General features: G+C 42.5%; 1 protein-coding gene and 1 long non-coding RNA gene across 10 annotated transcripts in view; one reads left to right on the plus strand and one right to left on the minus strand.

Annotated features, from left to right (window-relative positions):
• DNAH14 (dynein axonemal heavy chain 14) overlaps positions 1-26921 on the plus strand; it is a 149195-nt gene that overhangs the window by 34969 nt on the left and 87305 nt on the right. For 8 of the 9 annotated variants that reach the window (XR_014218161.1, XR_014218162.1, XM_082217167.1 and 5 more), the window contains exons 23-40: positions 752-873; positions 2580-2751; positions 6516-6620; positions 6721-6839; positions 7585-7659; positions 10584-10671; positions 11499-11749; positions 12203-12431; positions 13680-13733; positions 14566-14711; positions 16007-16075; positions 17268-17454; positions 18681-18760; positions 20766-20940; positions 21468-21557; positions 22995-23129; positions 24964-25176; positions 25713-25782. Coding sequence is in view for 7 of the 9 variants with exons in the window: in XM_082217167.1 (XP_082073293.1) it covers positions 752-873; positions 2580-2751; positions 6516-6620; positions 6721-6839; positions 7585-7659; positions 10584-10671; positions 11499-11749; positions 12203-12431; positions 13680-13733; positions 14566-14711; positions 16007-16075; positions 17268-17454; positions 18681-18760; positions 20766-20940; positions 21468-21557; positions 22995-23129; positions 24964-25176; positions 25713-25782 (2380 nt within the window). In the remaining 2 variants the exon portion in view is untranslated. The remainder of the gene's footprint in view (positions 1-751; positions 874-2579; positions 2752-6515; positions 6621-6720; positions 6840-7584; positions 7660-10583; positions 10672-11498; positions 11750-12202; positions 12432-13679; positions 13734-14565; positions 14712-16006; positions 16076-17267; positions 17455-18680; positions 18761-20765; positions 20941-21467; positions 21558-22994; positions 23130-24963; positions 25177-25712; positions 25783-26921) is intronic. The other variant, XM_082217171.1, reaches the window with a different exon arrangement.
• LOC309529699 lies at positions 12180-15429 on the minus strand. Its single transcript, XR_014218333.1, has 2 exons — positions 15026-15429; positions 12180-12390 (listed from the first exon to the last, which is right to left on the minus strand). It is a non-coding gene; the product is annotated as an uncharacterized lncRNA (long non-coding RNA).

The following is a 26921-nucleotide window of genomic DNA, read 5'->3' on the forward strand; positions in this document are numbered from 1 at the left end:
ACTTGCCTGTGAGCGCTCCCCTTGGAGAACAGCTTTTGCCAAAGGTGTCATGGACTTTGAAGACACTCAAACTCAGAACTCAAGGGAGAAACATGCTAAGAGGAAGGCACACTTGGCAAATCCACACCGTGATCAACTCCCGCCTGGGAACCAATGTCCCCACTGTGGAAGGATGTGTGGGTCCAGAATTAGCCTCCACAGTCATGGACTCATTGTTAAAACCATGTTTATAGAAGACAATCTTACTCGGCTATGAGTGATCGCCAAAGAAGAATACATTAATATGAAAACATTAAACCTGACCTATTAAGTAATTGGAAGCTAGTGAAGTTCTTTTTACAAGATGTTACATGTCCATGGCTAGCCACACCACTTGGCAACCTTGCTGCTGCATTCGGCCGTACATGGAACTCACAGTTTGCATGCATTTGGTACACATGTGGTCGCTGACACACACTTTGGTTTTGGTCCCGGAAGGGGGTAAGGTAGGGCACAGCAGGCATATGAGCTTTCCATCAATGCGTTCAGTGCATCACAATTCAACCCCTGCATAAACGGGGACTTGCCTGTATTGCAGTTTCCACACCATGCATAAGGGTAGTCTTATGGAGGGCATTGCAGTAATCAAGATATGAGGTTACCAACTTGTGATGTTGTGAATCTGACTGTGAGTTTGATTTGCTAAGCCATGTTTATAAAAGAGGATTATATGATATTGCTTCAGTTTATGATTATTCTGTTTTTATGGTAGAGTCTTGTGGATGCTTGGGATCGTAAACTAAACCTATTTTCTTGTACTCTGGAGGAATGGTTGAATTGTCAAAGGAATTGGATTTATCTTGAGCCAATCTTTTGTGCTCCAGAAATAAAAAGGTAAGGTTTGGTCCAGCAGTACTGTCTCACCTATACTGAATAATTAAGATTTCATATCTAAGCTAAAATAAAACATGAATTTGTTCATCATAATTTTTTTCCTAATTCCTGTTCTGAAATGTATTAGGTACTCTTTTGGTTTGGTGGGAACTACAGTGGGGCCTAATACACCTGTAATATTAAACAAAACCATGGCTGAAGATGAATGAGCAAGCATGTAGCAGTCAGAGATGGGGAATCTTTTTCAACCTGAGGACTAGATCAGAAATGCCCACCTGTCCACCTGTCAATTGCCTTATGACATCAGGTGACAACTTCAGAGGGGCTTGCTGTTAATGCTTACACAGACAGCAAACTCCTTTGGAACCACCAAACCACTTTGTCCATTTGGAGATTCAGTTGGGCTTCAAATCGTGCCCACAAATAGCCATTTTTCCTTTGCAGACTTGATAGCCAGTGTGGTGTAGTGATTAAGAGTGGTAGATTTGTAATCTGGGGAACCGGGTTCGTGTCTCTGCTCCTCCACATGCAGCTGCTGGGTGACCTTGGGCCAGTCACGCTTCTCTGAAGTCTCTCAGCCCCACTCACCTCACAGAGTCTTTGTTGTGGGGGAGGAAGGGAAAGGAGAATGTTAGCCGCTTTAAGACTCCTTCGGGTAGTGATAAAGTGGGATATCAAATCCAAACTCTTCTAAAGCTGCCCATAAAGGGAAAATGTTCATTTGCAGGTATGGTTTGGATCCAAACCACACCTGCAAATGAGCAGCTTCAAATGAGCTTATTGTCACCAAGCCCCACTTGCTGAGGAACAATGAACAATTGGGAGCATACTTTAAGCATTTGATTGTTTCTTTACTCCACACCTGACATCATATATAACTTCAAGTATGTGACAGGTGGACCTGGTTAGGGCCAAAATTGGATCTGTGCTGGGCCCAATTAGTCCCACGTGTCAGAGGTACCCCACCACTGGTGTAGGTACTGAGAGCAAAAATGGTTGCTACTCGGGTTCTCCCCTGATCTTGCTGCTGCTGCTGTGCTACCCAGAGTTAAGACATGATTTGGCTTACAGTATTATTAGCTTTGAACTCAGGCTCACTCCCAAACAAACCATGATTTACTATGGGCGGAAGGCTATCACATGGGTAATATCACCACCTAGTGTCCAAGTTAGAAAATGTTGAGAGTTGAGTGTGTATGTACTTCCCATCCTCACTCAGTTCATTCCATTCCTTCGTATGAGGTGAATCTAGACAGCTTAGCTTATAGTTGGCTTCTACTTCTTGTCTGTCTGTGGACTTTGGTTTCCTTTTCTTTGTGAGTTTTGTTTGTCTCTGTATGTTTAATGTGAGAGTACCTTTCCTAGTGTTTATTAATTCCTAAAAGGCCCCCAAACAACCCACCTTTTATTCTGCAGTTCTCCCCCAATGCTCCCATCTTCCTTTATTCATCTACCTTGTTGCATCATCCTGGCTTCCCTTTTTTCTGAGTTCCCTGGCCTCTTCCTCTCTGCCCAGGTGCTTGTCTTTGCCCCATCCAGCCCTTGCTCCAAAAGTCCTCCTTTGTCCTGTGGGACACACTGTTAATTCAGTGTTACTGTAAATGTGTGCTTTAAATACAGACTATAGGAATAGTGTAACTGTTCCATGAAGACAAATTCATTGTTCTACATTTTATGCTTTAAGAATATTTGTTTTTTAAAAACAGACAGCTTCCAGAAGAATCAAATCTTTTCTCTCAAGTTGATAGCAAGTGGAAAGATCTCATGAAACGTACAGAAGATAATCCAAATGCTCTTAGGGCAACTACAACAGCAGGAGTTTTTGAAACTCTGCAAACCAACAATGCACACTTAGAGAAAATACAGAAGGCTCTCGAGGTAAACAATACTAAGTTTTTTAATTGCAGTGGAAGCAACCCCCAAAAGACCTGTTTCAAGTGAGGTATGGGCTGTTGTTATTTGGGCCACCAGAATGTTTGCACTAAGATCAGGAGTTTGAAGGACAGTCCTTCAAATGTTGTCAGTGAAGAGATTAACTGCATTTGATTCCTCCCTCTCAAAAACAAAAGGGGTGAGATGTCTGTTGAAGTAAAGAGTTCCAGGACTTCTGCTGTGGGGAAGTTAGTTTTATTTCCCTTCAGGAACAGATAGGGGAGATGAGCTATGTAGTTAAAGACAAAGGGAAGCGGTTGCGTGATAGCACATTGTAGCCAGCAGGATTGAACAAGAATGCCATCCTGCTGGGTGATGCTTCATGTTCCTGTGGGGAACCATCACCCTAGGCCTGTTAGGATTGAACCCTCCACTCACCAGCCAGTGACACGTTTATGCTGAATTGTGAAATTAAGATTGGGAGATAATGCAGGTAATGCTTTGCTGGCAGCTGCCATAGTCTCAGTTGTGTGAGTAGGCTCTCAATGAACCTCACAAAATTGCCAGAGCATGCATATAGTTGCATGAATAAACCTCTGATTTCTAATTATTATTATTATTATTATTATTATTATTATTATTATTATTATTATTATTATTTATACCCCGCCCATCTGGCTGGGTTTCCCCAGCCACTCTGGGCGACTTCCAACTGAATATTAAAAGCAGTACAGCATCAAACATTAAAAACTTCCCTAAAGAGGGCTGCCTTCAGTTGTCTTTTAAAAGTAAAATAGTTGTTTATTGCTTTGACATCTGCTGGGAGGGCGTTCCACAGGGCAGGCGCCACTACCGAGAAGGCCCTCTGCCTGGTTCCCTGTAACCTTACTTCTCGCAATGAGGGAACCGCCAGAAGGCCCTTGGCGCTGGATCTCAGTGTCCGGGCTGAACGATGGGGGTGGAGACGCTCCTTCAGGTATACAGGACTGAGGCCGTTTAGGGCTTTAAAGGTCAGCACCAACACTTTGAATTGTGCTCGGAAACATACTGGGAGCCAATGCAGATCTCTCAGAACTGGTGTTATGTGGTCCTGGCGGCCACTCCCAGTCACCAGTCTAGCTGCCGCATTCTGGATTAATTGCAGTTTCCGGGTCACCTTCAAAGGTAGCCCTACATAGAGCACGTTGCAGTAGTCCAAGCGGGAGATAACTAGAGCATGCACCACTCTGGCAAGACAGTCCGCGGGCAGGTAGGGTCTTAGCCTGCGTACCAGGTGGAGTTGGTAGACAGCTGCCCTGGATACAGAATTAACCTGTGCCTCCATGGACAGCTGTGAGTCCAAAATGACTCCCAGGTTGCGCACCTGGTCCTTCAGGGGCACAGTTACCCCATTCAGGACCAGGGAATCCCCCACACCCGCTCACCCCCTGTCTCCCAAAAACAGTATTTCTGTCTTGTCAGAATTCAACCTCAATCTGTTAGCCGCCATCCATCCTCCAACAGCCTCCAGGCACTCACACAGGACCTTCACTGCCTTCACTGGTTCTGATTTAAAGGAGAGGTAGAGCAGGGTGTCATCTGCATACTGATGAACACCCAGCCCAAATCTCCTGATGATCTCTCCCAGCGGCTTCATATAGATATTAAAAAGCATGGGGGAGAGGACGGAACCCTGAGGCACCCCACAAGTGAGAGCCCAGGGGTCTGAACACTCATCCCCCACCACCACTTTCTGGACACGGCCCAGGAGAAAGGAGCGGAACCACCATATAACAGTGCCCCCAGCTCCCAGCCCCTCTAGACGGTCCAGAAGGATGTTATGGTCAATGGTGTCAAAGGCCGCTGAGAGATCCAGCAGAACTAGGAAACAGCTCTCACCTTTGTCCCTAGCCTGCCGGAGATCATCAACCAGCGCGACAAAGGCAGTTTCAGTCCCATGGTGAGGCCTGAATCCCGATTGGAAGGGATCCAAATGGTCCGCATCCTCCAGGCGTGCTTGGAGTTGTTTGGCAACCACCCGCTCAATCACCTTGCCCAAGAATGGTAAATTTGAGACTGGGCGATAGTTGGCCAAATTGGCTGGATCTAAAGATGTTTTTTTAAGAAGCGGTTTAATGACCGCCTCTTTCAGCGGGTCTGGGAAGGCTCCCTCACCGAGGGAAGCATTCACCACCCCGCAGAGCCCATCGCTCAGCCCTTCCCGGCTCGCTTTTATCAGCCAGGATGGGCAAGGATCAAGGAGACAGGTGGTCGGTTTCACTCGTCCAAGCAGCCTGTCCACATCCTCGGAGGTAACAGATTGGAATTGACCCCACGCAATTTGACTAGACAGGACTCTAGCACTCTCCCGCCCCAGCCCTGCTCCCACGGTGGAGTCTACCTCCTTCTGAATCTGAGCGACTTTATCTGCAAAAAACTTTGCAAAAGCATTGCAGGAGATCTTGGGGTCCCTACCAGGCCCCGGTAGTGCAGGTGGTTCTGATAGATTGCGAACCACCTGAAAAAGTCTCCTGCTGCTGTTTTCTGCAGATGCAATGGAGGCAGTGAAGAAGGCCCTCTCCGCCATCGCCATTGCCACTTGGTAGGCTTGACGTTGAGCTCTAGCCCGTCTCCGGTCTGATTCAGAATGAGTTTTCCGCCACCGGCGGTCTAGCCGTCTCAACGATTGTTTCCTCACCCTCAGCTCCGGGGAAAACCACAGGGCTGTCCGGGCTCCATGCAATCGGAGAGGGCGCTTCGGAGCCAGACAGTCAATAGCCCTGGTTAACTCCGCATTCCAGCGGGGCACCAGAGAATCAGCTGAAAGGCCATCAACTTGGGATAAAACATCCCCTACCACTCTCTGGAAGCCAATTGGATCCATTAAGTGGCGGGGGCGGACCATCCAAATTGGTCCCACCTCCCTGCAGAGGGGAAGGGTTGCGGAGAAGTCCAGTTGCACCAGGAAGTGATCTGACCATGGCACTTCTTTTGTTTCACTTTTAGTTAATGTCAGATCACCAACATCCGTAGAGGTAAACACCAAGTCTAAGGCATGTCCGCGGCTATGAGTTGGGCCAAACTTATTCAGGGACAGCCCCATGGAGGCCATGCTTTCCACGAAGTCCCGAGCGGCCCCTTGTAAGGTTGTGTCGGCATGGATGTTAAAATCCCCCAGGACAACCAAGTTAGGTGTCTCCAGGAGCATATCCGCCACGACCTGAAGCAGCTCGGGCAGGGAATCCTTGGTGCAGCGGGGAGGTCGGTACACCAAAAGGAATCCTGTACTGCCCCTATTGCCCAACTTCCAGAACATGCACTCAGAGAACTGGGTCTTCCCAATAGGATGCCTGGTGCAGACTAATGACTTCCTAAAAATCACTGCAACCCCCCCCTCCCCGCCCACATGACCTGGGTTGCTGTGCGTAAGAGAAACCTGGTGGGCAAGCAGCGGCAAGGACAGGCCCATCTGCCTCATCCAACCAGGTCTCTGTCACACATGCCAGGTCAAATCCTCTTAATGGGGTAGACTAAGGCTAGTTCTTCATTCAGTCCCACAGCCTCAGACTGGCACCATGTACTGTATGATATTGATATTCTTTTCACATCTGTTTCAACAAAATCCGAAAGAACATATGGCAAATAACAAATTAGAGGGAGGGAATGAGGAAACTGACATAAATGAGGAGCACGCTCCTAGACGATGAAAAGTGTAAGATGCTGTTTTATAGTTTCATTTTCACTTTATAATTTTAAGTCAAATTTTGTCTCATTTTTAATTTTGGGGACAGGACTATCTTGAAGTTAAACGTACGGTTTTTCCAAGATTTTATTTTCTCAGCAATGCTGAACTTATCGAAATATTAGCTGACAGCAAAAACCATGATGTTGTGCAGGTAATATTTAATATCACATACATCATACTTTTAAATGTTTTTACACATGATTATAGGCTTAGTATTTATTATTGTATTTTGCTTAACATATTTGCTGCAGCCTCATCTTGTGAAATGTTTTGCAAATATAAGGAAGTTATATATACGCCCACAAGAACAGAGGCCTCCAGTGGTTTTAATGATCGGATCTGCTGAAGGGGAAATTCTTCTAGTACCAAAGTACGGTATACAGTTATTTTTAATTTTAAGGTATCAGCCATAACTCTATAATCCATATAACTTGTTCCATCCCTGCAAAGATTTCCACTTACACACCAGAACTCCCAGCCATGTGCCTCCTAAATCTGTTCTGAGTGTTCCCCCAACCTGCTGGCACAGATGTTGGGAGGGCAGAGGGCACACGTGGGGCAAGGAGAGGAGGAAACGATCCACTGCATAATTGGAAATCCTTGCACTTACAAGACAAGTTAGTTGGATACCACTCATACAATTTCAGGCAATTTGTTGTAGTAGGCTTTTTTGAGATTGTTTATTCATAAGTATATGACTAGTTAGATGATCTGAGTGATCTGTTATAAATGTCTAGCTGGTGCAGAGTGCTGATTGGCCAGCAAACAGAAGGTGGACAGAAATGAGTCTCTCTTGGTTCAAACAGAAGAATGTAAGGGGGTGGAGGTGCGGGGGGGGGAGTGTGACTGAGATTTTGGGGTTTTATATTTTTGCTTGCACATCTCCTTTGCAGGTCTGTGTCCTAATAAATCTAATGCACCAGCCTGCACTGTAAGCACCAATGATGCAGGTGTTTGGAAGGAGGCTCTATCCTGACTGCTACTGGCTCCCTTTTAAACAAAAGGTTGAGTTTAAAAAATCAAAACCCTTAAGGGCAGAGTGGGGAAAGAGTTGAAAAAAAGACATTAACGATGTGTTTTTATTAAGTGCTGAAATTTCAAATACTGTCTCATAGGAATGTTCGTATTAGAGGTCCTGCTGAACTGTGGCTAGGAAATGTTGAAAATACCATGTATGATATGGTAAGAAGGTAAGTATCTGTGTTAGAGAAGTTACATAATTTTGTAAAATTATTTATTACAATAAAAGGCAAGTAACTTCATCCTTTTTCTTATTGTGCATTTAGGTTTTTAATTAGGTTTGAAAGTTGCTGCTGTCATGGCCTGCTTAGTTCTAACACAATTCTTTTCAATATACTGGCAGTAGGGTGTTGGCAGAGCAGCAGTATTTCCTAGCCCTTCTAAACACATTCCCTTTGTAGTAAATGATGGAGGCTTATTATGTGGTAAACCCAAAAGGTCACATGTGTAATTCTATCCATGAGTGAAAGCAAAATTGTTAGTTCTTATGGTGGCAGATTGATGTTTGCCTATTTTGGACTGAAACCTGGTACAGATTCCAGTTCCTAACCATATTGATTACTTCTTACTGATCAAGTGTTTCATCTCAGGCTCGGGGAACAGAGAGACTGATTCTTAGCTTTTGCTTCCTTTGAAGCAAACCAGTGGTGTCTGGTAAGGTGTGGGAATCTCCTGCAGGGGTTTCCCAAACTTGGGTCACCAGCAGTTTTTGGACTACAACTCCCATCATCTCTAACCACTGGTCCTGGCTAGCCTAGGGATGATGGGAGTTGTAGTCCAAAAAAACTGCCGGAGACCCAGGTTTGGGAAACCCTGATTTCTACCCTGATCATTAGACTGCTGCGCAGCGGTAAATTAATCAAGCAGAGTCTTCCTTATAAACAGAATAAAACATTTACTTGAGAAAATAAAGTTGTTCATAAACAGCATAGTCAAAGAGCACACACAGAGTGCTCATAGCAGCTATCTAACTCTTCACAGAGGCATAGTCCTAATTACTGATAAACTGGAGTCCTGGAGCCACTCTGTCTGCCTTAACTTTACATTCACAGCACCTTATTACAACAACAGCACAGACACTACACTGGGCCTGCCTGCGAACAGGATACAAATTTATAGAGAGAATGAGTCATCCTGTAGATGAGTCACAATGATTCAGCAGTTTGTGTTAACAACAACAACAACAACAATTTTATTATTTATACCCTGCCCATCTGGCTAGGTTTCCCCAGCCACTCTGGGCAGCTTACAGAATATATAAAACATAATAAAGCATCAAACATTAAAAACAGAGCACTGCAGCCATGTGAGAGGGACCTCATAGCTGACTGGGGATTTGAAGCCAGGTCTCTCTGTCTGATCCTCTGTCCGCTTCACCACACCATTTCTCCACTGGGTCCAACAGCACAAGACACCGGAAACTCCCTTTGCCGGAGGGTTTGAGCCTGATCCCAGGTAACATCTCCAAGAACTTCAGGCTGTCACTGTAGCCTCGCTCCAAGCACAGTTTCCACATCTTAACCTTGTGCTCCTTCCATACCAGGGCCTCCAGCTTATCCAGACACAAACCTAAAGGAAACTGGCCCAGTTAGCAGGCTTAGTTTTGGATGGTTATGTAGGTCTTGTAGGCCTTGCCTTCTTCTGCTCTCAAGAACCTTTGTCTCATGACATGGAAACCATCTGAACCAACAAGAATTGTGCCCCAGCATTTGGGGACGAGTTTTTGACAGGACTGTGATCACTTTGGATGCCAGCCTGACAGGCTGGGCAAGGGCCAAGTGGTACAAGGTGTTGGTTCCACCACCGAGACACATAAACTAATCAATCATCTATGAGCTAATCTGTTGGTGATTCAACAGTTTGCAGAGATTATGCCTCTTTGGTTTATGGTGTTAAAACAGACAGTGGAATAGCCAAGGTGCATACATTCATCATGGCAAAACAAGGTCCATGACTTCCCAGCAGGAAGCCACTGTACTTATGGAGAAACATCAGGAGTCAGTGAAAGGAACAACAATGCCCAGGCAGACTGGGTTAAGCAAAAAGTCATTACAGCACAGAGAGTGGAAGCTGAATCCAAGTCCTCAAGTAGTCCACAAACAAACAAATCAAAATGTTGTAGTTAGTGAAATACTGCCAGTATATGAGATAAATGTTACCATAACTTTAAGTGATTGCTGCTACAGAATCAAGCTATTATAGAAACTTCTGAAGGCAAAGCCCTGACACCCCCATCCCCAGCTTTGTGGCAAACTAGAAGCGTTCAGTTGTAACATGAAGAAACCTAAAACATTCTGTCAGCATACCAAAACTGAAGACAGCTATGGCAGTTTTAGGACGATCTTGAGAGAGTACCCTATTTAGATATTTACTGGTTTACTGTATTGCCATAGGGTCCAAATAAATTATCCTTTATTCGCAATTCTGGAATGACTGGTTTCTCTATTGATTTTGAGCCATGTTTTATATAGGCACAAGTGTAATGATATAAAACAAAGCTTGAACTCATGATTACTATTCTTTGCAATTTTGTAAAGTTACGATGTTTTTAAATGAAGATGTAACTAGACACTACAAGAGACAACAAATTGTCATGCCTTCATGGCTCTTTTCCTCACCTCCTTATAATTTGTAGTTTAACACAATGATGCCATTGCATTGTACATTGCTGCACACCCTTCTCACACTATTTTCTGTTGCTTGGCAGGCTTAGGGCATCACACAGTACTACATGTTGTATCAATCTATATTTATAAGTTTTCATATCCCACCTACTAACTGAAGTTCTTGAGGTGGCTTTCAGTATATTTGTCATTCCCCCCCACCCCCGATTGGCGCTGATCAAGGTGGGGAAGGGTTCCTTGCCTGTTACAACTTCCTTCCCTAACCCAGAAAGACAGGAAACAATGTCACGCCTCCCCCACATCCTAAGGAGAGGTTACATAATAAGGCAGAGTGGAGAAATGGCAGCTTTATGTCTCTTGCAAAGTCTAGTTCCATTCTCACTTACATTCCTGTATAATATGCTAGAAAACAGCCTAGTGAATTTACTACAGATGTATTAATTTATTGTAACTATATAATGTACTTTAAGATTTATAGCAGTTGGAATCGCAGAATGGAATCAAATGGAATTTAAAGAATGGTTTTTCACTCACCCAGGGCAGGTGATACTACTTGTGGTAAGCACACTACAAGACGCATTCAAAACTTTACTATGTCACTTAACATATTTGGAAGATTCTGTATTTAAAATGTTCTGTAGTAGCACACACAAGTTTATTTATGTGTATACACGATAAACCTATCTTGCTTTTGAGTTTCTGTAGGTGATAGAGCAAATCACAAGGTTTACTGTTATTTCTGATGAGATGGATTTTGGTGCTAAGGGATGTGGCTTTACATAGTTTAGTGCTTACATTCTTTATTCTGTACCAGTAGGACTGGAATCAAAAGAAAGCATATTTTCCCTATAAATGGGAAATGAATGAATTTGGCAATAATTAGTAGAATATAGCAAGCTAAATGGGATTGTACGGTGTCTTTCCTTATAGTGACAACTAGGGGGGGAATTCTAATAACATTTTATGAACCATTGAAAAATGTATGTTTCTAATTTGGGATAGATGATTTATACAGAATGTTCAGGGTGTCCCTGAAAAACAACACAATATTTTGTGTTTAGCTGATAATAAATATCTCTATCATTATTGAAATGGTTGCAAGGTTTTGTTCTAATTTTGGATGATCTGGTTTAGTTTTTGGATCATGATTTTGGATTGTGGTTTAGTTTTGGGTTCTCTCAAAGCCTGCTCATTCAGAATTCCCAAATCTCCCTGATGCTGTGAGAAATAGGAGAGAAGGGGGAGAGAGCAAAGTTTTTCAATGATAATAATGATAAAAAATAAAAAAACATTAAAAATATAAGTTAAAATGTTGTGCAATATTTAATTTTAATGCAAGTAAGCAAATCATAATTTTCGCTGCTAATAAATATTTTCATTTCTAGAGTCAAATAATGTTTTCTCGTGCGTGTGAAATGAGCTTGTCGAGTTCCCATGCAAAAATGGAGTTGAAAGAAGGCCGCGATGATCTTATCAGCCTTATAGAGCAGCTAGCAGAGATAGCATCAGATATACTTCCCTACCACAAGCAAAGCACATTGGAGGCACTGGTTACTTTGTCCATTCACTGTAGGGATGTAATGTCTGTACTGATAGATAATGATATTTGTAGCGCTGAAGATTTTGCATGGACAAGGTATATCAATATAACTATTCTGGGCTCTATTTTTGGATTTTGGGATAAGATGAAAGGATATTGCAATACTCAAAATAGATAACACGTTAGTTATATATTATCTGGTTTTAAAAAACACTATACTATAAATAAAAAAGTGCAATCTCAGATTTGTAGTGTTAGGTCCTGCACGTATATTTCTCCCTGTCTTGAGGTGCTGAATAGGCCTCACTTCAGAGTGTTCTCATGCCTGAGCAGATTCACTTTTATGTTCCTAAATCAAATCCTTGCTTGTAGATGTTCCATTTTCTTAACCTTATGACAGAACTGTGCTCTTAATGGAATTTTGACCACTGAATGTTATTAACATTGAAAAATCTATACATACTATGTTACCAATTTATATGCATATATAATTTTGATAAAAAGAACTACGTTGTTGACAAAACTGTTACACAAATTATTTTATTTCAGGCAGTTGCGTTATGAATGGCACGATGTCAACCCCTGTAAGGTTATCCAAGGTTATGCCTCTTTTGAATATGGTTTTGAATATCTGGGCTGCTCTCCGAGATTGGTTATTACTCCTCTCACAGATCGATGTTGGCTAACCGTTACTGGAGCTCTTCAGTTGAATTTAGGAGGCTGTCTTTCTGGTCCAGCTGGTACAGGAAAAACAGAGACTGTCAAAGATCTTTCAAAAGTAAGTGCTATCCATTTGATATCAATAGGTACTGTCTTTTATACACATAGTATTTTCCAGATATGTCATAATAGATTTATGTTTCTGCAGTTGCATCTGGGAAGACAGAGTTGTGGGTCTTAGTTTCAGGTACAATGTGATCTTACCAATCCCCATCAACTTCTGCTCACACACTTTTTCTAATAAAAGTAGCCAGTCTGATAATTAGCAAAACATTTTATAGCTGTATAGTCACAAGCTCTTCTCCTCAAGGAGTTTTGGTAATGTTGGCTGGGTTAGATAGCTTTATAATTTTCAGTGTCCTTTTGGATTCCCAAATGTTAGAACCTTTTTATTCCTATTTGCTAATGGGTTTTCATGCTATGCTGCTATTTTGATTATTATTTTTAAAAATACATATTACTCAATTTGGTGTGCTTATTTGGGTAACACCTTGGTTCTAAAAACCAGTGTCTGGGGTCTATTTGGTCACATTGCTTGATATTTAATTTGGCTTATTTTGCCTGAGGCGTCAAGAATTTTACCTCTTGTTCCTTGGAATCTTAGGGACATGTGGTGTATAACCTGATAATCTCTTGTTCAGAAACAGCCGTGATGGCATCCTTTGAGGGGTGATAGGATCCTAGGATTCACAGTAACTTCTGAATTCAACAAGAACTGCATTTTGGGTTGTGCTGGGCTTCTTGACAGTGGCAAAGGTCCAATTTATTATGGTGGATGATGAAGTCTTCAGATTGGGTACTTCCTCTTGCATGAAATTCAGACAGGAGCAAAGAATTGTGGGAGGTAGGCTGATTCTCTTCCTGCCTTGATGGAGCGGTTTGATTTCCCCCGGCTCTCACTGTTTTTTTGACTCAGCTAAGTTCCTGTTTCTTTTTCTACTCTTCCTTTACTGTTTTTCTTTGGTTCCCTTTCATACCTTTTCAGTCTCTTCATCTCTTTTCCTCTGTTGGGGTACATAAAAAAGAAAAAAGTTCGCCCACTCCCTTGTGTCTTCTATTGCTTCTGATTTCTGTGATTTTCCTCTTATGACAGAGTTTAACTTCTCCAAAATTGTGCTTGACTTTTAAATTCAGAAACACAGCTTTTTCCACAGTATTTGTAAAGTGTAAAATATCAAAATGTAAATGGCAAAACTAAACTGAAGGTATTTGAGATTTTTGTATATTTAACAGTTGTTAAATTACTCATTTATCTGAGTAAACAAATATAATTGCTTCTGCTCTGAAAACTGCTTTTTTTCATTAGGCCTTGGGAAAACTGTGTCTTGTCTTTAACTGTTCTGAAGGTTTGGATGATAAGGTACAGTAGACAATTTTATTTAATATAGAATTTAGAACACTAAATTTCTTCTTTAAAAAAGTTTGCTAACAATATCAATAGTGCCTTTTGATCATGTTGGGAAACCCAATCTTATGGGTGTTCTTTTCCTTGTAGTATTGCAATAATTGACTTATGCTGGTGCAACTAAAGCAACAATTTGTCACTGTTTTGCTGGGGACCCTGCATCCCTGATATTTTGGTAGTGTTCAGCAGCTTTCCTCTGACCTTAGAAAACTTTTACCTAATAAATTATTATGTCGCACTGCAGTCTGAAATCATATCTCCCCTGCTAAAAAGTAACATGAAACATCTGTATAAATTGTTTTTGGAATTTTAAATGATGAATATTTGTAATGTAGATGCTTAAAACTGAATGTCAATTCAATCTGAGATTAATTTTGTGTTTTGAAATTTAGTTACATAAACAATTATATATCTATATATATCTATATATATAACCAGTGAGATTTTCCTGTTGATAAATGAACTGCATCACCTGAGAAAACATCTTTCTTCTGCCTAGTATTTTTGAATAAATTTAGTTCATTTGCTTGACTTTCATAAGTAGCATTCCTCTTCATGTGGAACAGCATTCCTGTTAAGATACAGCAGGTGGTCACTATCTGCTCTTTCCAGAAACTCTTGAAGTCATTTTTGTTCCATATAGCAACTGTTTTTTTGTGTTTTCTAGCTGTTTTTATTGTAAATCGCTTTGAGACATTTGTACAGAAGGCATTCAATAACTGAAGGGTAAATAAGTCATCATCTTGGTAACTTAGCACCTAATGAAAATCTCTCCATTTTTTTAAAGGTTATGGGGAAATTATTATGTGGATTAGTTCAGTCTGGAGCATGGTGTTGCTTTGATGAATTCAACAGGATTGATGTAGAAGTCCTTTCAGCAATTGCATCACAGATTCAGGCAATCAAGGCAGCTAAAGATAGTTGCGCTGTCAGGTATATCTTTTGCAAGTAGTAATACTTTACGTCCAAACTACTAACTACATGCAAATGCATGTAACTTTGCCCCAATTTTAATATTTTTGGTAATGAAAACAAGCCATGGAAGTAGAAGAAGCCTTTATAAATCCTGTCTCCAAATGTGGATGAGTTTCCTAGTACAGAATGTCTTCCAGTTACCCCATTCAGGACCAGGGAGCCCTCCACACCTGCCCATCCCCTGTCCCCGCAAAACAGTACTTCTGTCTTGTCAGGATTCAACCTCAATCTGTTAGCCGCTATCCATCCTCCAACTGCCTCCAGACACTCACACAGGACCTTCACTACCATCACTGGTTCCAATTTGAAGGAGAAGTAGAGCTGCATATCATCTGCATACTGGTGAACACCCAACCCAACCCCCCTGATGATCTCTCCCAGCGGCTTCATATAGATGTTGAAAAGCACTGGGGAGAGGACAGAGCCCTGAGGCACCCTACAAATGAGAGCCTCGGGGTCTGAACATTCATCCCCCAACACCACTTTCTGAACATGGCCCAGGAGAAAGCAGAACCGCTGCACAACAATGCCCCCAGCTCCCAACTCCTCTAGACAGCCCAGAAGGATGTCATAGTCAATGGTGTCATAGTCAATCCAGCCACACCAGGAAACAGCTCTCACCTCTCTCCCTAGCCTGCCAGAGATCATCAACCAGCACAACCAAGGCAGTTTCAGTCCCATGATGAGGCCTGCATCCCGACTGGAAGGGATCCAAATAGTCCACATTCTCCAGGTGTGCCTGGAGTTGTTCAGCAACTACCCACTCAATCACTTTGCCCAAGAATGGAAGATTTGAGACTGGGCCATAGTGGACCATATTGCCTTGGTCCAAAGATGGCTTTCTAAGAAGCAGTTTAATAGCCGCTTCTTTAAGCAGGTCTGGGAAGATTCCCTCACAGAGGGAGGCATTCACCTTTCCGCAGAGCCCATCGCCCAGCCCTTCCCGGCTTGCTTTTGTGACCAGGCCCCAATGGCAAAGGTGGTTCCATTATATTGCAAACATGAAAGAGACTCCTGCTGCTGTTTTCTGCAGATACAACAGAGGCGATGAAGAAGGTCCTCTTCGCCATTGCTATTGCCAGTTGGTAGGCTCAACCCTGAGCTCTTAACACATGCTCGGTCCAATTCAGAATGAGTTTTCCTCTGCCGGCACTCTAGCTGTCATCTGTGATAGTAACTTTATCAATCATCCTATCAATTTTCTGACTTCAGTAATACATTTTTTTAAAAAACCAATCTAATATTTGTCATAGATTTCTATTGGAAGGAAAAGAAGTTCGACTGAAACCATTCTGTGCAATTTTTATTACCATGAATCCTGGGTAAGTGATTATAACACTTGTTCTTCAAGAAATACTAAAAGAGGTAGCAATCCCATTTTGAAATGAGCATATAAAACTGTTTTACCCCAATTCAGACAAAAGGTTCATCATCTCAGCACTGTCAGTGCTGACTGTCATCAGCTTTCCATGATTTCAAATTGGAGTATTTTGCAGGCTTACCTAGAGATACCAAAGAATGAATCCAAGATCATCTACATCAGCTGTGGAGAGTCTCTGACCTATATGCCTAATTAAGACTGGCGGGTCCTCATTTGGCCTGCAAGGCTGCTTCTCCTCAACCCATGCCCACCTGCCCCACACCTGTCATACACCTGTTCTATATGGAAATCATGTGCTCCACTAGACATCGGGGGATTTGATTCAGTTCACAGTTAAGACAAACCTGCATAATTTGCAGTCCTGAAACAATGTGCAAACTGAAACACAGCCACCATTTGAAATTCAAGTATCTCTGGTTTTTGCAATGCTGTTCTCCAGCCAAGTAATGGATACAAAACCCTAGGTTGTCAAACGTAATCCGTTCTGGAAGACGGATCGACTTCCAAAACATTTGACAACTGAGGCGCAATGGGCAGTCGGCAAAATCCATTGAAAAAATGGAGAAACGCGCCTCAGAAGCCATTCGACTTCCGAGGTGCGTTCAAAAACAGAAGCATTCACTTCCGGGTTGTCAGCGTTCGGAAGCCAAAGCGTTTGACTTCCAAAGCGTTCAACAACCAAGGTTCCACTGTACTAGGATAAAGTGTGCATAGAAATGCATTTATTGGGGAAAATAATAATATATGAAATTATACTGCAGGAAATTGCTTTGCAAAAATGTGTATACTATATTAGGAGAATTTCACCCTAAAATGCTGATGAATTTTCATGATTACATTTTTCCAAAATAAATCACAAGCTTTTTCTGTATCTAAATAGTTGCTTTTAAAAAGTCAGACTGTTAACATTTTTTAAGGAAAAATATTCTTTACAGTAGGTTTCCTATAATAGTAGTGGTCCATATCATTATCTTTCAGAGTTTTATTGTAGAGCTACTATACTTTCTTTATATGCAGTATTGTCAATGTGTTGTAAGTTGTTTATTTGTTGTAAGTATTAAAACTAATACTTTTGAGTGTTCTCGGTTTATAATTGCAAAAATAGACCTGGTGACTTTTGTTTTTCTTTTAAGATACAAAGGTCGTGTAGAACTCCCAGACAACTTAAAATCATTATTTCGCCCCGTCTCAATGATGGTACCAGATTATCAACTCATTGCTGAAATAATGTTGTGTTCAGAAGGTTTCAGGTCTGCAAAATCACTCTCAGAGAAGATAGTAAATCTTTATCATCTTTCTAGCAAGCGGCTTTCACGCCAGGTATAATATAATGAGAGAGAAAGAGAGACAGCCTTTGAACCCTTGAACCTTTTCATGGGACCTATTAGTGGCAGTCTCATTGACAGTTTTACATGTGACGTTACCCCCGTTGCACTACAAAGAGAAGAACTATAATAAGCCTATACAAGAACTTTCTGTATAGTTTTGTATCTTAAGTTTAGATTTTGGGATTATGAATTTTTATTTTTTAATTATTTTCTGTGTTCCTTTCAATAGTCTTTGCCTGTCTCCATTTCATCCAATTCCCCCTACTTTAAAACTGTGATGGCAGTTTCTTCCTTCTCTGAATTTCCTCATTTTTTTCAGCATGGCTCCTAAAGCCTGGTGCACTTTTTAAACCTGTAATTCATTCTCTCTCTCCCTCTCTCTCTCTCTCTCTCTCTCACACACACACACACACACAGCTGCTTGCCAACCCCCTTCATTCCCCTCTTTAACCCCTTAGAGCTTCCCTTTCATACCCCATGCAAAAGCTCATTTTTAATCTTTCCAACCCCATTTCTGAAGCCACTTCTCTCTTATGTTCTGTAGTGCTGCTTTGCACCTGTTTCCACCTTCACCCCATGTCTGTGCCTCTCCCTCTCCTTTTCAACTCCCTTGTACACAAACCACCTCCATGGTAACTTCCTGCATCTTCCTTCTCCCACACATTATAATTACAATGGTACCTCGGGTTAAGTACTTAATTTGTTCCAGAGGTCCGTTCTTAACCTGAAACTGTTCTAAACCTGAAGCACCACTTTAGCTAATGGGGCCTCCTGCTACCACCGCGCTGCCGGAGCACGATTTCCGTTCTCATCCTGAAGCAAAGTTCTTAACCCGATGTACTATTTCTGGGTTAGCGGAGTCTGTAACCTGAAGCATATGTAACCTGAAACGTATGTAACCCAAAGTACCACTGTATTAAGAGATTTTTTCACCTTCCACCAGGTGATGAAGCCACCATCCCCTATTATTCAGACACTTTCATGTCCCTGCTTTCATCTTAAACCCTATTCCCATTCTTACTCCTCCCTCCTTTGCAACATGGTTTGCACCCCTGTTTTCCCCTTTACTCTCCCTTTTCCCTCCATCTTCGCTTCCTTTTTTCAAAAACAAACCAGATCTGGAGATAAAAGGAAAAAAGAGTTCATTTCTAAGCTTTCCAAAATTTTGACAATCTGTTACCTCCTGGTTTGCAGAATGCTCCATTTTATATTTTCTAGGATCATTATGATTTTGGTATGAGAGCCATAAAAACTGTGTTAATAAGGGCTGGTCAGAAGAGACAAGAGTTAAAAACACAGTAAGTAAGATTTTTTAATTGCCTAATGCATAGCTGTAACATTATTGCGCTATAGGCTGTGATGTCCTATGCATAGAATTTTGGAAGAGGAGATATCGACACTCAGTAGAGCTGTGCAGCAGAATCCCATATTTATTCGGGAGTAAATTAAACTGAGATCAATGAGATTTACTCTCTAATAAATGTGACTTAGGCTGTAATCCTATTCATGCTAACACCCACATTCCCTCCCTATTTTTCTCCCACTCTGCTGGCAGAATGTGTCATGCTAGTGGCACAGTGTCATTAGGAATTGTGCCAGTTCCTATAGCCCAGGGCTGTCAACCTTTTTGGACATTTAAAGGCAACTTCATGTTTTGCCCCAAAACCTCTTTCTAAGAGGGCTGGGTACTTACTTGTGGTTTGAGGACCCGACCCCCGCGATGTGAAATAAATACACAAGGACACGTGATATAAGGTTAATGGGCAAGAAAAGGCCACAACTTTATTGATTACAGCAGTGAAAAGGTATTGGCTTAGGCATTGGATGTCTAAAACAAGGGGGTTTATTCACCAGTAGGTGGAGCCTGTTGATGCTAATCCAACTATAGGCTCTCCCCTGATGTCACCGGGGGTCGTGCCATGGCCTCCCGCCAAGCAGGCATCGGACAGAGTACACGACCGCCAGATTCCTTTAATGGGATACCCAAAAATTGAAGGCATAGGCGATGGCCACACCCAGCCCTTCGACACACCACAACACATTATTCCAATGCCTAACCTGCCCACCAATACCACAAAAAGTTGTGACGATTGCTACGAGGTAGGCGAAGAAACCAAAAAGCCTAATGCCAAATGGAAAAATTCCTACCAGGCCCCCTAGACAACCAGGGCAACCAACCTAAGGTCCATAGCAAGGCCAAAGAACAAAGACCCTGAGCTAGAAGGGAGTGGAGGGTGGGTGACTCGCGATGAGAGGACGGAGAAGAATGAGGCCGAGGAGAGGCTGGCGCCGCCGCAAAAGGCTGCTGAACATGCCCCCTCGAAGGCACCTGGTTGGATGCCTGCCGAGGGGGCGTGGGCGCCAGCCAGGTGAGAGGAGGAGGCAGGGGGCTAATGCCCCCTCTAGGGGCGGTGCTCGGGCTCCCGCCTACAACCACTCCCCTCTCTTCCAGGGAGGAGAGTCTTTAAAATAATAAAAAAATTAAAGCTTAGAGTCTGGGGCACCTTACCAGAAGCACCAGTGAAAGGCATAGTGGGCACCATGGCACCAGTGGGTGTTGAGTTGGCAACCCCTGCATAGCCCCTTAGCTGGTGGCCATAAAGTACAGGATTGCAGTCTAAATCAAGTCCACATGCCCTTGTTTTCCCTCTGGCTAAGGGCATATGGGCACTATATATTGCTCTGAACTTCAAAAATACCCAGGAAATCAAGCCATGCAACCTCATCATCTTGTCTAGTGTGATCCTTCATGTAAGCGCATTTAGGAAGCAATGTTGGATATTTGATATTTGACGGCCAGACCCAAGCACATATGAACTATTTTAAGTAACATGTTTTTGATTGTACAGAACTTTAGGGTAGAGAGCAATAAGCTCAAATAAATATATTTAAGAATATTTGCATAAGATATGCAGCAGCATGTGTGGATAAAAATTCAATAGTGATAGCCCCCCCCCCCCCTTTTAATGAAATAAACATCAGGAAGGACTTTCTGAGAGTAAGATCTGTTTGACAGTGGAGTGGTCTCCCTTGGGAGATGGTGGACTCTCCTTCCTTGGAGGTTTTGAAGCAGAGGTTGAATGGCCATCTGTCATTGGGATAACTCACTTGGTAGAGCATGGGACTCTTATTCTCATGGCCATGGGTTCAAGACCTGCCTCGGGGAAAAGATTCCTGCATTGCAGGGAGCTGGACCTGAAGACCCTTGGGAACATTCCAACTCTACAATTCTATGATTCTGTGAAAGAGCATGTAAATCTGTACAATAACTTAATGATTACTCTTATTGGATTTATTTTATAGAAATAGTAAAAAGAAAAAGTTTTCTACCTCAGAAGAAACTCTCATTATAACTACTGTCCTGAAAGAAGTTAATTTACCAAAGTTTCTTGCTGAGGATGTCCCACTGTTTGAGGACATTCTGACAGATCTTTTCCCAGGGATGAAAGTTCAAAAAGTAAAGCATAGACGACTGCAGGTAATGAAACATGCAAGCAAATGTTTTATTTACAAGGGGAAATTATGAAGCATTGGGCCTCAGACGAAGGCCTCTATTTATAGAAATCCTTCTATCAATGGGCAAAAGATTCCTGCTCTGCAGGAGGTTGGACTAGATGTCCCTCGTGGTTCCTTCTAACTCTGCAATTCTATGATTTATAGAAATACTTCTGTAAATAAAAATAATATGACCAACATTGGAATCTTGACCACTTTTTCACTGGAATGGTTTCAGTTACCATCAGGTTGATGGGTCATGATTATCTTTAGCTATAGCTGCTAGGGTGGAGTAGAAGTAGAGACGGACCAAGTCCCTACTTAGTGGTCCAGTATCTATTCTGTTTACTTATGAATGTGCCAAGGCACAGTATTTTTCCAGGGCATTGTGTGTGCTGAGGTAAGGGAGGTTGGTGACAGCAACAAAAAATTGTGACTTTTTCTACCATCTTTCTACAATCTTGAAGTATCATTGTAATTCTAATTAATTATATACATATTTGATTTTAGAGTGCAATATCTGTTGCAATACAGCATTTATGTTTGCAGACATGGGAAAATCAGATACAGAAAGTTATACAATTTTACAACCAAATTATGGTAAGTTCTGCAAATCATCACTTTACATGTTTTAATATGATACAGTAGTACATAGTATGTTACACTGCACAAAGTTTTTCAAAGTAAACTTAGATTGCACCAGGAGTGGAGAAGCTGTGGTGCTACAGATGTTTCAGGACTCCGCTCCCAGCACCCTCAGCCCACGTGGCCAAGGATCAAAGATTATGGAAGATGGAGGCTATTGTTGTTGGCATCAGTCTGTCTCAAGAAACAACGGAGTACGCCTCTGAGAGTGAATCCAACCCACTGGAGAATCACAGCACCTGCTGCGGCAGCAGAGACCAATAACTCACAACTGCTGCCTCCCACATTGTTTTTGCTGTGCTTGCAGCACTGAAGTGGCATCTCTGGGACACAAAGCTGGGCAGTGTATATGGAAATCCTGGGCTGCCCAGACAACAAGACCCCCTCTCAGCCTCACTGATGTGGTCCAAAGGAATGCAGAGCAATACATTTGGCACCAGCTTGGCTGCAGGAGTTGCTGGAAGGAGGTGTACAATACACTATCCAACTGTCTTAGGGATTCCACTCCATATTTGTTTACTCGTTAGCATTTTCTTGTTCTCAAGATGTCCTGCAAGGACGGATTTTTCCTCAGAATTTACTCCCGAAGTCTTTCTCATGAATGTGTATAGCCACAAGGCAGCAGAGGTTTATGATCAGAGTTTTCCTTCTCCTTTATGGGCTACCTTCCCAGGTTGATGAGCCCCATCTGCCCCTCATTTCTCTCTACATCATGTGCAGTAACTACCTTATTGACCATTGGACCACTATTGGCCTAATCCACACAATGCACTGGAGATTGTCTTCACATGCAGGGGAAGTCCCTAACTCACCATGAGCTTAGGACCCATCGGCTACCTTCATCTCTCTGGTGAATTAGGCAGAGTCACTGTCAGTCTTCTACCTCCTCACCAGGAAGAGGAACCATCTTTCCATCCCAGCTGTGCCTAAGAATTTTCTTAGAATTCTGTCAGAATAGTTGGTCTTTCTGTCTTGTTTATGTGAGTGCTTTGTGGTTCATTCCCCTCCTATCTTGACAGAGAGGAAATGGTTATGATAGAGATATAAATTTATTTATGTTATTAGTGTAGTTGTTTTTATGAATTTTCTGTTTTTATATTCTTTTCTGTATAGTTCTATTGTTATTTTATTTTGTTGTTTCCTGCTTTGGGTTTAAAATATAAAATGAAGAGTGGGTTATAAATACTACTACTACTACTAAAAATACATATCTGGAGGGCCGCAGATAATGTAGCTATTTCAGCAAAAGTACTGAGGAGGAAAGCAGATTGATACTCCTAGTATGAAAAATATACACATTGTAAGAGCTTTTTAATATTTCTCTGTCTGGTAATCTAAACATTTTAGGGAACCTTAATGTTACAGAGCTGATATTTAAAACTGTATTTTCAGGCTTCTGTTGGTATAATGCTAGTAGGCCCTACAGGCGGCGGGAAAACTACCATCAGAACAATTTTAGAAAAAGCCCTGGTAATCTTGCCATTGGTAGATACAGAAAGCAATTCAAAACTTGAGGCTGTGTTTCAGGTAAGGTATTTTATTTTAGTCTCTTCTTTATTTTCTGAACCTGTTTCTTTAGTATGTTATTCACGTGCTATTATGCCTAATTCCTAATATGCATTAATGTTGGATCTGAAATATTGGCAAACTAAGAAAACAATCCCAAAACTAGAGTTGGGCATGCATGGTCCTTGGCCTGATTTAAGAGGGCACCAAAATCATGTGTAAAGTCAGGTCGGCAGCCACCATGCAAAACTGGGCAGGAAACTGGGCAGGAAGTGTGAAGTGCACTCACATCTATCCCTGCTCTCCTTTTAGCATATTGGATTAAAAGGTGGTGACTAAATATGATCCGAGGCTAAAAAAGTAAGCACATTTCAGTTTATAAAAGATTTAAGTATAATGATATGAAAGAGAGCAACAGCACATTATACCTAAATTAATCTTGGAGATGGAAGAAATATAAGGATCAGTATATGCAAGTATTTGTTATATGGAAAGCAACATAAAGTGTAAAATAATATCAGTAAAGCAGTGATTGTATGCAATGATTAAAATATACCATCTTATAGAATCATAGAATTGTAAAGTTGGAAGGGGTCCCAAGGGTCATCTAGCACAACCTCCTGCAATGCAGGAAACTCCACTAAAGCATCCATGACAGATGACCATCCAACCTCTGCTTAAAAACCTCCAAGGAAGAAGAGTCCACCGCTTCCCGAGGGAGACTATTCCATGGTCAAACAGCTCTTACTATGAGAAAGTTCTTCCTAATGTCTAGTCAGAATCTCCTTTCTTGTAACTTGAATCCATTGATTCTAGTCCTACCCTCTAAGGCAGGAGAAATCAAGGTTCTGTTCCCAGCCCATGCTTGTGTCAGTGGAGCACATATAAGGGTGCCCCGTTCCGTCCTGTTACATGCCGCCCTGTGATGGCTTGTGAATGCTCTCCGCAAGAAATGCCTCTGCTCACTCAGAGATACATATATACATCCTTTATTTTACATATGTACAAGCAGCACACATAATCATGCGTCCGAATCCTGTGAGTCAGATTCTCGGAGTGACTTACATCCACCCCTTTTCCAGCAGAAAAGGCGAGGCATTCTCATTTGATGTCTCTGCCCCCTCCGCTTTAACCCTCTCCTTTCCTGAGCAGATGGAACCGGCACTGCATCGCTGTCCATGCCAGAGCTTCCTGTGCGGAGTTGAGGCTCTGCTACAACATCTGAGAGCCTTCCCTCCTCCTGACTTTCCCTCCTTTCCTCCAATGACACTTCCTGCCCCCCTTCCTCTGCTTGTCTCTCCTCCCCCCCTGCGTTCTCCATCAGTACCATGACACGCCCTGCCCCCATTCTGCCCTCTTTCAGGTCCAAAAGGACCTGTATGTTGGAGATTGCACATCAGCTGGACGCGCCTAAAATAGTCACCACCTGTATTGTAAAATGAAATAAAAACATTTTACAAACGTCCTGTTGCAAACATCCTGTCTTTGCATAATTCACCATAAGAGCGTTCAAGGTATCAGGAATGAAAGGAAAATACATTGTCACACTTCCATATGAGAGAAATGTAATACATAATAATCAAGAAAACAAATTTATTGAGTGGTGCCCACCTCTAACTTTGCTTTGACAAGTGATTGTCAGCAAAAACTGTCCATTTATGCTGGTTGGCTGTTCAATAGTTATCTATATTCTGGAGGAAGTTTCTGCTCATTCCAGTTTAGTCCAACAGAAGAATCAAATAGCAAGCCAGCCCTGTCTCCTCCTGGTGGGGAAGAGTAACTCTAAAGAGTTTTTGAATGTCATCCCCAAAACAGGATATTTATGGTAAGGAAATGTCTGCTTTTCTTTCCTTAGAATTCTCCAAAGAAAGGCAAGGTAGACACCTTTGTTATAAACCCAAAGTGTGTTAGTCTTGGTGAACTTTTTGGGCAGACAAATCCTAATACAATGGAGTGGTCAGATGGTCTGTTATCATCAGCAGTTCGAGCGTTTGCCAAACTTTCAACAAAAAAACCTAAAAAGAAAGACATAAGCACTACAAAATCAGAAATGCAGGACTTGTACACTGTGAGTTTAGCGTTTTAGTAACTAATTATGTCACTGTTTTATTGCTTTACTTGAACTTTTGTTTCAGGTAGGTAGCCGTGTTGGTCTGACGCAGTCGAAATATATAAAAAATAAAAAATTTGTCCAGTAGCACCTTAGAGACCAACTAAGTTTGTTTGTTCTTGGTATAAGCTTTTGTGTGCATGCATACTTCTTCACACTTTTGCACTTTCCCCCTGTAACCCCTATTATAATCTCCACCATCATCCAAGAGAACATTTGAAAACTCATGGAAACTCTGGAGTCAACTTTCTATGTTTAATTGTGATTTGGCTGAGGTTTAAGAGACTGAATGTATATCTCAGGTTGAAACTGCCTTTGATAGTCATGGATCCTCCCAGAAACAAGGCACCAAAGGTTTTTTGTTTTTGTAATTAAAAAAGTTTCTTGCTACCCCAATTCTCTAGGAAGAAAGCTTTCTAATCCTGTATTTAACTTGCCTAACTTCCTTTATCAACTGATCTGCAGTGTAATTAGTTTCATTTCTATTTTTCTAGCTGAATACAGTGAATCTTGCTGATGCATCCCTAAAAAATGAAGCACTGCTGTCAAGAGAAAACATTCACTGTCAGTATAAGTACTGTAATGATAAGTATGACAGACAGTTCTTCTCTCTTTCCACAGTGATGGGTCCAAATTATGCAGCATCTTGATATTTGAGTAATTATTACTTCCACAGTCCTACTCAGTGGCGTAGCGTGGGGGGTGCCAGGGGTGCCGGCCGCACCGGGCGCAACATCTGGGGGGGCGCGCTCGCTGCCTCCGGAGTCGCCGAAGAGCCTCGGGCGCAGGCTGTAGCGGAGCCGCATGTCTCGCGGAACCGACGAGCTGTGCGCACGTCCGGGCTGAAGGCGCCCGGCAGGCAGCGGCTCTCAGCGCTCGCCGCGGAGGACGCGCCAGGCAGCCCCTCCTCACAGCCCCGCCTCCGCTGGTGCTGCTGCAGCTGCTGGGCCATTGCATTTTCCTCGCCTCTCTGCCCCCCTCCTCCTCCGGGCAAGCGGCGTCGTTTGGGCGGCAGCGCCAGCGGCAACTCGCAGGTTAGGGGTTGGGGGGGCGCAAATTACTTGCCTTGCCCCGGGTTAGGGGGCGCAAATTACTTGCCTTGCCCCGGGTGCTGACAACTCACGCTACACCGCTGGTCCTACTGAAAACTGCCCTGAGCCATGTTTGAATCTTTTGTTCATAATATTATTCATAAGTCTATTGATTTCAAAATATTTATTTCTTGTTGCTTCATTACTGTATTGTATACAAGCATCTAGCATGCAGTATGAAATCCCTCACATGTAAAACTAGACGGCCAACAGTTTATCACTCCATCTGCTCTGCTGTGACAGGCCAGCCCCACCAGGCCTCCTCTCCCTCAGCTGTCATCTGGGGGCAGCTATTCCACCAGACTGCCTCACTGGGGGGAGATAGGAAGCAGGGCAGGCACCTCCTGCACCTGAATTGCTTCAGCTGGCTATTATAGAAACAACTGTTTTGTATTTTTTGCTGTAAACTGCCCTGAGATCTTTGGATGAAGGGTGGTATACAAATTTAATAAATAAAAATAATAGTAAAGGTAAAGGGACCCCTGACCATTAGGTCCAGTCGTGACTGACTCTGGGGTTGCAGCACTCATCTCACTTTACTGGCCGAGGGAGCTGGCATACAGCTTCTGGGTCATGTGGCCAGCATGACTAAGCCGCTTCTGGCGAACCAGA

The sequence above is a fragment of the Podarcis vaucheri genome (assembly GCF_965113315.1).
Source record: "Podarcis vaucheri genome assembly, chromosome: 3".
Classification (NCBI taxonomy): Eukaryota; Metazoa; Chordata; class Lepidosauria; order Squamata; family Lacertidae; genus Podarcis; species Podarcis vaucheri.